At 44.2% G+C, this 8,847-nt stretch overlaps 1 protein-coding gene and 1 long non-coding RNA gene across 2 annotated transcripts; one reads left to right on the top strand and one right to left on the bottom strand.

Annotated features, from left to right (window-relative positions):
- The first annotated feature begins 223 nt into the window (after positions 1–223).
- On the top strand, positions 224–8,614 carry LOC123181776 (putative E3 ubiquitin-protein ligase LIN-1). Its single transcript, XM_044594110.1, has 17 exons — positions 224–1,106; positions 2,546–2,606; positions 2,720–2,962; positions 3,337–3,419; positions 3,492–4,673; positions 4,750–4,891; positions 5,201–5,446; positions 5,523–5,820; positions 5,999–6,120; positions 6,558–6,677; positions 6,896–7,027; positions 7,119–7,241; positions 7,338–7,448; positions 7,521–7,667; positions 7,749–7,874; positions 8,114–8,230; positions 8,318–8,614. The coding sequence occupies exons 1-17, from the start codon at positions 448–450 to the stop codon at positions 8,333–8,335; spliced, it is 3,930 nt and encodes a 1,309-aa protein (XP_044450045.1). The 5' UTR covers positions 224–447; the 3' UTR covers positions 8,336–8,614.
- LOC123181777 (uncharacterized) lies at positions 1,820–3,505 on the bottom strand. The gene is made up of 5 exons (XR_006491883.1): positions 3,269–3,505; positions 2,681–2,939; positions 2,534–2,601; positions 2,267–2,406; positions 1,820–2,170 (listed from the first exon to the last, which is right to left on the bottom strand). It is a non-coding gene; the product is annotated as an uncharacterized lncRNA (long non-coding RNA).
- Positions 8,615–8,847: the final 233 nt, after the last annotated feature.

Below are 8,847 nucleotides of genomic sequence, written 5' to 3'. Positions count from 1 at the left end.
TGACACCACCCAGCAGCATTCGACTCTATCTATCCTCTGAATCGTGGAGCGGAGACGTGTAGGCCGCACCTCTGTGACCCAGAAGAAGTATCGATCTACCCAGCCGAAGTCACTGTTTATTACTCCTTCCCCCTCTGAGATCCATCTAAGAAATGCTTCCGTTCATTTAACCGCAAAAACCAAATCTCTCCCCCCCTGTGAAGCAGTAGTAATCCACCACGCTTATCTCCACATGACATCAAGGAAGGAAGGAAGGACCAGCTACCTCCTCGCATACCTACCCAACATTGTCCGTGCGCGCCAAGTGCATCGTCCGTCTCCTCTCTCTCTCCGAGTAGCCGGAGGCACGCCTGTGCATTTCTCTTTCACTCGCGCGCATGCAAGCGCTTATCTACCCGAGAACCACTCCACCCGGAGGAGGAGCCGGAGTTACAGACAGTGCCGACGATGACAGCGACGGCGACGGCATTCCCGCCGCACGCCTCCATCTGCTCCCTCATCTCCTTCCTCGGCCACCACCTCGCCGCGCTCCTCGCCGACCCGGCCGACCTCCTCGCCACGCGGCGCCGGTGCGTCAAGCTGCTCGCGGGGCCTTCCCCGCGCCCGGCCTCCTCGGCCGACGGCGACGACGACGACGCCGTCCTCGCCGCTCTGCAGGGCGCCATCGACTCGCTCCCGTCCGCGGCCTCCGCGGAAGCGCCCGGAGACGCGGGGCTCCTCCACGACGTCGAGGCGGCGCTGCAGGCGCCCGCGCTGCTGCCGGAGGAGGGGCGGACGGCGGGGCGGGACAACCGGGTCGTCGCCGCGTGCGCCTACTTCTACCTGGCCCTGGTGCGGGCGGCGCAGGGGGACGCGTGGCAGATGGCCGCGCACTTCCTGCAGGCGGTGCTCGTCTCCCCCGCCGCGCTGGCCGGCGGCGGGCTCGCGCCCCGCGCGCTCTGGGACGGGCTGTTCGACGAGGCCGTCCTCGCGCGCGCCGGCGGCGCCGGCGCCAGCGAGGAGGACGCGGCGCGGCGGGCCGCCAGGCGGTACAAGGACTGGCTCATGTACTACAGGGTCGTGGCCGCCGCGCCCGATGGCGCCGGCGCCTCGGCCGACGGTGGCGGGTGAGTGAGCCGTCGCGAGCGTGGGAACCCATGTTTGTTTTACCGCGAGACAGTTATAACGGTACTCACATGCAAGCCGTACGTTCACAGGGCGTATGCACATACGCTGGACAGTATAACTGTACGCGCACACACGTATACTCCTACATCGCACTGTACACACACCATGCTGACGAGGGGTACTGGAAAGTGAACAGGGGGCTTTTTCATGATAGGGTCGTGATGTGGTGCGGCCCCTTTTCATCTCGTGGAAAAGATTTTGCTGCTGCAGTTTTGTCCAATGTCTCTTTCACCTTTTCTCTTTTCTTTTCTTGCTAATTTCCTTTCCATCTCCATAACTGTGAAGTTCTATTCTTGGATCATAGATATAATTCTCCTTTGGTAACCTACCGTAGCTCGAAGATCGTTTGGAATGCAGCATTTCTTTGAAATCGAACTATAGGGAAAATGACCTTTGATTCAATGGAATTTTTATAGAAGTTTTATAGGATTTTAATCCCAAGTTTTTCCTTTCTTTTTTGTCAAGGTCATTTGGTTCACACGATTTCAGATTTTAGAGGAAAATTTCCATCCACCCAAACTTCTAAGGCTTCGTTCGGTTTGGAGGTAACCAAAACGTAGGAACTGGAAGTATTATAGGAATTTGATAGGATGACACTTGTTATCCTAAGAAATTGACTTGCCTCGTTCCTACGCATAAAATGAGATTTGAGTGGATGTATAGTTTTCTTCAAAAACATAGGAAATGAATAGTATTCCTATAAAATTCATGTACGCATTTCCTACGAACCGAATACATATGTAGGAATTTTTCTTTGGAATCCTTGTTCCTATGTTTTTCCTATGAAAATCCTCCATGTATTTTACATCAATGGTGCTAATTCCTGTAGATTTCCGTCCTATAAAAAATGTGAGATCCGGCAAACCAAAGAGGCCCGGAATTATTTCGTGTGGATACCAACTTGTGATTTCCAAAAGAGCTGACTGGGAGTTGCCTTCTTCATTCCTTTTGCTCAATCTTTTCTTTCCTTCCCGATTCTGTAGAGCACTTTCTCTACATGTCCCTGTGATATGGCAAAAAGGAAAAAAGGAGGGAGAGATCAGCAGAGGACTAATCCTTTTTGCAAAAGGGATTCTATAAAGGAACTTGACTGACACACCTTTTTTACCGGCATGCCATCTCCAAAATTCCTGACGAGTTTCTGAAGCAATGCAAAGCAAAGCAAAGATTCTCCACTAGCAGCTTGAGACAAGCATGCACACTAAACCATCCTGACCCACAACAACACCAGCCGCATGCCTACAAAATTTAACACCATCTAGAGACATCATCTTGAGTGGTGCTACACAACACTGCTATATATCAGAGTTGAAAAACACCTTCTGCTTCTCTATACTCCTACTATAGTAGTAACATACATACATACCTCCATGGACAGGTGCTTTCAGCCGGGAAAATCTGCAGGCTCTGTGATTCCAAGATGGAGAAATGTATCTGAGGCAAGTGATGTACTTTAGCACACATGTCTCTGTACAATGCAGGGCATGTATATGCAGATGAGTTGGGGAGTTACCTGTGTTTTAGAGCTGAGGTGGACTTGACATTTCTGCAGGAGACGACGGCCCAATGGATCGGACATGAGGAGAAGAGCACGGCCTCCGTCTCCAACATCGGCGGCCATGGTGGCTTCGCCGAGCTGAAGTACTTTCTCAGCTGTGCCGATCAGGAGTTTCAGGAAGATGCCAAGGGGAGCTCTGACAGCAGGTGCCTCCATGAGATGCTCGAGGAGGCCCAGTCCGACTCCCCGGTTTCATTCTACTCGCATGTTGATTCTAGCGAAGCAAGCGACAGCGAGGTAAGACATGCAAATCCTACCACTCATTGCAAATTGTAATGGCGAAGAGAGTTCTGTGTTCGCATTTTTTTCCGAACAAGTACTGTGCTATCAGATCATTATCAAAAGAACAGCTATCCCTTATTTGAATGTTGTCCAACATTTTTGTTTGTGAGAAAATATAAAAGCCTAAGGAGACCAAGATGTTAAGACACCAACAGTACTAAAAATAGCACAACTGTTATCCAACAAAAATAAGTGAAATCCTTTCCTGCAATTGTAAGCGGAACTTTGTAACATTAGTATGTGGGGCAACAGAATTTGTACCTTAACTGCAAAATTTTAGATATGCTGGCGCAGCCCTTAGAGTTTAATGGCATTTAATTCATCTGAAGCAGGCAGCTCTACATGACAAAGGGAGGTCAGCAAAGATTATGCCTATTAATGCAGATTTCTTGTCAAGTAAACTCCATGAAAGGTACTACTGCATTCGACTTCATCTGTTATACTGCCGAGTATTGCCATCCTAACGCATTCTTTTGTTGGGTAGATCATGCCACAACAAGAGTCTAACATGGTGCACTTCTCCTGAGAATGCAATGATATATGCCCCCGAATCTCCACTTTACACTGTCGATGACGCTGAGATGCAACCAAACAACTTGCAATTAAGCAGATCACAAGGCTCACCGAACAGTCTGTCAACTTCAGTCTTCGATCTGCACAATGCAGACTCATACGCCGTGTCCAACTATTTTAACAAGGATGACATTTCTCCACAATGCACACCCAGGCATGATCTCAGGTGCTTCAGCAACTTCTCAACCAAATTCATCAAGAGAAGTGCTCTATCCGACCTAGTGTCTCGAGGAAGCATGAGTAGGAAATTCAAACCTTTCTCAAACAGTGATGACTGGAGCGATGCCAGCTCGCGCAGCGGGAACAACAGTCAGGTTGACTTTCTTGAAAGATTCGAGAAGGCGGTATCAAAACTATTGGTTTCTGACGGGCTAGAAAGCTGCCTAGATGCCAGCTCAGAAGTCACAACTATATGGCAGCTGCTGAGCCATACATCTGAAGTGAGACACAAACCGTCAGTAAGGCAAGACATCCTTGAACAACTGTTTGATAGCATTTCAACAGACAAGAAGGATAAAGTGATCAGAGCATCAGTTTATGTTCTAGTGCTTATGATATCTGAAGATAGGAATGTAATGAGAGACATCAAGAGGAAAGACTTCTATTTATCCAATTTAGCCACTGTGTTGAAGAGAGATGTGCATGAAGCGGTCATTCTGATATATTTATTGGATCCTTCACCTTCAGAGATAAAAAACTTGGAGCTGTTACCTTCACTTCTACACGTGGCCTGTAACACTGCCACCCAAAAATGGCCTACGCTGCTTCCACTGACGCCAACATCTGCATCGATAGCTCTCATTGAGATCTTAGTGACAGCATTCGACTATGTAACGAATAATGTTCACTTGGCCACAATCAGCTCTCCTCCTATTCTCTCTAAGCTTGTTGATGTTGCAAAGAACAACAACTTGGAAGAAGGCATGGCCCTGGCAGCTATTCTCGTCAGGTGTGTGCGACTTAGCGGAAACTGTAAGAAGTTTCTTTCACAGGCTACTCCAGTGGAACCTTTCCTTCACCTTCTCAGAAGGAAAGAGCAGCGTGTCAAGTACGCTGCGCTTGAATACTTCCATGAGATTCTTCAGATTCCTCGGTATGATCCACACCCTGATAAGGCTCAATTGTTAAACCTTTGCCATAATAACTTGTCCAATTGTGTCAACCTTCAGGTCCTCTGCAATTTCTTTGCTACAAAAAATATGGCAGCTAGGAGGCATTGCTATTATGCATACATTGGTGGCCTGCCTCCATCAAACTGAACCTGAGCAACGGGTTTTAGCGGCTAATCTCCTCCTTCAATTGGATATGCTGGTATTCCTACTATCCCAGATACTCCTGATCTGAACAATCATTTTTCTTCTGGTCCATAGAAACAACAGATGATATGCTGCATACTAGCTAGAATGAACTTTAAGGGTCACAATGCATTGACACCCACCATTTTTAACTGAGCCGTCTCCCAGCTTATGTTGGCGTTTGTCTTCTCTTTTTTCTGTTAATCAAATGAGGCAGAGCTCCTGCCCTTGATTCCAAAAAGAAGGAAATACGTATTTAAACAGACACGGCACTGCAGTGACCTTACATTATCGGAAATGAAAGTTTATTTTCTTGTTTTTGCAGGAAAACCCAGATGGAAGGAGTGTCTTCAAAGATGAAGCAGTGGAGGTCCTACTGGAATCTCTATCATCTCAAGAAAATTTCACTGCACAAGCACTAGCAGCGTCTTTTCTGTCAAATCTTGGAGGGACTTATTCCTGGTCAGGAGAATCCTACACTGCTGCATGGCTATCAAAGAAAGCAGGTCTCACCTCGAAATCTCATAGAAATATGATCAGGAACATCGACTGGCAGGATGCTTGCCTTCAGGTCAAGTATAAAAATATTCATTATTTGCTAGCGTAACAGAAACTAGTTTTAATTGACGAGTAAAAATACGATGCAGGATACAGAAATAAACTCATGGAGCAACAAATTTGCACGAGCAATTATAGGAATAGGAGTGCCATTTATCAGTGCACTAGCCAAAGGATTGCAAAGCAAGGTGAAGGGAACCTCACACGACTGCCTAGTATGCGCCGCATGGCTTGCAAGTGAGCTGGCTTCCCTTGGTGAAAATGATATAAGATATTATGCTTGTGAGATCTTGTTGCTTGACATAGTGCACCACCTTCATCCGGGAAACGAGCTTGACGAAAGGGTTCTAGCGTGCATGTGTGTATATAACTACACCTCTGGAAAAGGTAAGGAGAGTTTCTTATACCTATTTATTAGACTTAAAGTTGAATGGTTTGGTATTGACTAGCTAGTACATTGCGTATTATGTTGATTCCAAATGTAGAGTCAACTAGCCTAAGTTTGTAACACAATAATAGTCAAATTAATATGTTCCAAAGAAGTGATCTGTTTCCCCAACGTCAGGTAAGCAAAAGTTGATGAGCTTGTCAGAGGGTTCGCGAGAATCCCTTAGGAGGCTTTCATCATTCACATGGATGGCTGAGGAGTTACTTCAAGTTACAGATTACTACCTCCCTAGGAAACCAGTGAGTACTGTTAAAATTAAGTCATGTTTTATTTACTTATTTTCCCCTCCTTCCTTTCTGAATCAGATCTGTGAGCGAAAACTCGATGGTTCATATTCGTCTTTAACTTATACTCCCTCCGTCCCACAATATAAGATGTTGTTACATCCAATATGTGAGTATATTGGATGTAATAACATCTTATATTGTTGGACGGAGGGAGTAATAAAGATGAATTATACTGTCTTAAATAAAAGATGGCACCAATATTAAAATGGACATCTACGTGTCTTTATAATTTTAGCGTGGTCCTTTTTTCCCTTCTAAACTCAAGAACATGTGCTTTAGGATTTTCCAGAAGCTATAATGCAGATGTAATAAGAATTATTCGACTCTAGTTCTCCTTCGCAAAGCTTTACTTTTACATGAAATCTAATTGTCTGAAGTTGTCAGTGCAGCGTGTATCATGTGTACATACACAAATCCTAGAGATTGGTCAACCTGGCAATGGAGCAGCAACTGCTATAACATTCTTTAGAGGGCAGCTCTTTGTTGGTTACTTCAATGGCACCATCAGGGTAATGATATGTTCCATATCTCAGTAGATACTTTCCAACCCATAAGTCACACATATTTGCCTTAAACAAAAGTAACACACATATATTTGCATGGCAATAGTTAATTCATAATTAGGGATAATCTATGGTTTTTCTCCTTAAAAATCATCTATTAAAACGAGAGTAACACTGTAATAGTTTGCTAACTAAATTCCTAATACTTGGGTGTTCCTACACAGGCATGGGATATAAAAGGCCAGAGAGCAGTAATCATCAGAGAGGTTAAAGAGCACAAGAAAGCAGTCACGTGTTTTGCACTATCAGAAACTGGACAAAATCTCTTGAGCGGATCAGCTGACAAATCTATTCGGGTAGGAACTGCAATCAACCATAAAGGAAAAGTAATCATAAATCATTAACTAATATGCTCCTTTGTTCGGGTAAAATAATGCTCCTTTGCAGGTATGGAAAATGGCACAGCGCAAGCTTGAGTGTGTTGAGGTATTTCAAATAAAAGAGGCTGTGCAGAAGTTTGATATTTACGGTGACAAAATTATTGTACTTACACATAAAAACGTTCTGAAGGTGTGCATTTGCTTCCTATGGTCCAGAAATTATCTCACCGGATGGGGTGTATAGCAATAACACTGTTTTTACTTTGCATTCCTTTTACTTCCACAGTTCTCTTGTTCAGCAAGAAGCACCCAGACATTTTACAAGAGCAAGCATGTAAAATCCTTAGCTCTTTCTCAGGGAAAAGCTTACCTCGGCTGCGGAGACTTGAGTATACAGGTTAGTTTTGTTAGTCGATGATGGTAGCAGCATCTAAAAACATGATATCTGAAATATAAAACATGTTATCAGGAATTAGATGTATCAGTAGAATCGAAGATTGAGATAAGAGCACCTACAAGAAGCTGGAGAATCAGTAAGCAATCAATTAGCTCCATAGTACTATATAAAGATTGGATGTACTGTGGTGGTTCTCAAGTGGAAGGATCTGCCATAAAGGTAATGTTCAGTTGATCTCTCAAAACCATCATCCATCACATGAAAAATAAAATGCTAAACATGGTACTACTTTGGAAACAGGACTGGAAAAGGCGATGCAAGCCCACGATGACAATGCCAATGCCAAAGGGAACAAATGTAGAGGCAATGGCAGTGGTCGAGGACTTCATCTACTTGACCTGCAATAAAAGCCCAAGTGTCATTCAGGTAATAGGTTTATTATTATTATTATTATTATTATTATTATTATTATTATTATTATTACTACTACTACCTGAAGAAAGATTATTACTATTATTATCATCATCATCATTATTTTGGTTACACTAATCTATATATCAATATGTGGCATGTCATACTAGTACACCTCTTTCACTCCGATGTCTTAATTACAAAATTACAGAACTTACCAACCTGATTATGCTTCTGCCAATTGATATTGACAGATATGGTTGAGAGAGAAGCAGCAGAAAGTTGGAAGGCTGTCTGCAGGGAGTAAGATAACGAGCATCTTCACCGCAAACGACATCATTTTCTGTGGAACTGAAACCGGGTTAATCAAGGTCAGTACTCAGTAGCATACCATGAATCTTATGAGGTGTCGTTCATGTTCTTCTAGCATTTACACCAAGAATAAATTGCTATTACAGGCATGGATCCCCTTGTGAAGGGCGCAAAAGAAAAGAGAAGAGCACAGAACATGGATCAACTTTTGTAAATGCAGAGCGTGTACAGAACACACATGGAAAATAAGGAAATGACACCCCTTTGTTGTACAAGGCACCCCTCCTGAGGACACAGCATCGTAGTGACTAGTACGGTCGTACCTTCACAATGTAAATAGTGATCTTGTGAGTATATTTCTTCTTTGAGAGGATAACGTACATGTTCACGGTTAAAAAAACTTGATTCTGTGTCAGTGTGTGTGAATACTTGACACTTTCTCACTGGTAGCAACTTCCATAAATTCGCATTGGCATAGTGAAACTGAAATCGGGCATTTAGGCAGAAAGCCAAAGAAGTGTAGAATCAAAGCTCAATATGGCCGGGCTGCCAGCATTCCAGCTACCATGTAAAAACAGCGCATGCTGAACAACAAAAGCAACGCAATTTGTAGCAGACCGACGAACAATACTGATAAGGATCAAGCAAAATACAGGTGCACCTGATGAAGCATCCG

The sequence above is a fragment of the Triticum aestivum genome, chromosome 1D, assembly GCF_018294505.1.
Source record: "Triticum aestivum cultivar Chinese Spring chromosome 1D, IWGSC CS RefSeq v2.1, whole genome shotgun sequence".
NCBI lineage: Eukaryota > Viridiplantae > Streptophyta > Magnoliopsida > Poales > Poaceae > Triticum > Triticum aestivum.
The sequence above is the reverse complement of the archived record's forward strand: the minus strand, read 5'-3'. Positions and strand labels throughout refer to the sequence as shown.

Excerpts from the sequence above, each read along its gene's own strand:
- LOC123181776 (XM_044594110.1), top strand. The coding sequence starts at position 448 with ATGACAGCGACGGCGACGGCATTCCCGCCGCACGCCTCCATCTGCTCC. Across the intron at positions 1,107-2,545 it reads GCCTCGGCCGACGGTGGCGG|GTGCTTTCAGCCGGGAAAAT; the intron begins GTGAGTGAGCCG and ends CTCCATGGACAG. Across the intron at positions 7,875-8,113 it reads AAAGCCCAAGTGTCATTCAG|ATATGGTTGAGAGAGAAGCA; the intron begins GTAATAGGTTTA and ends TGATATTGACAG.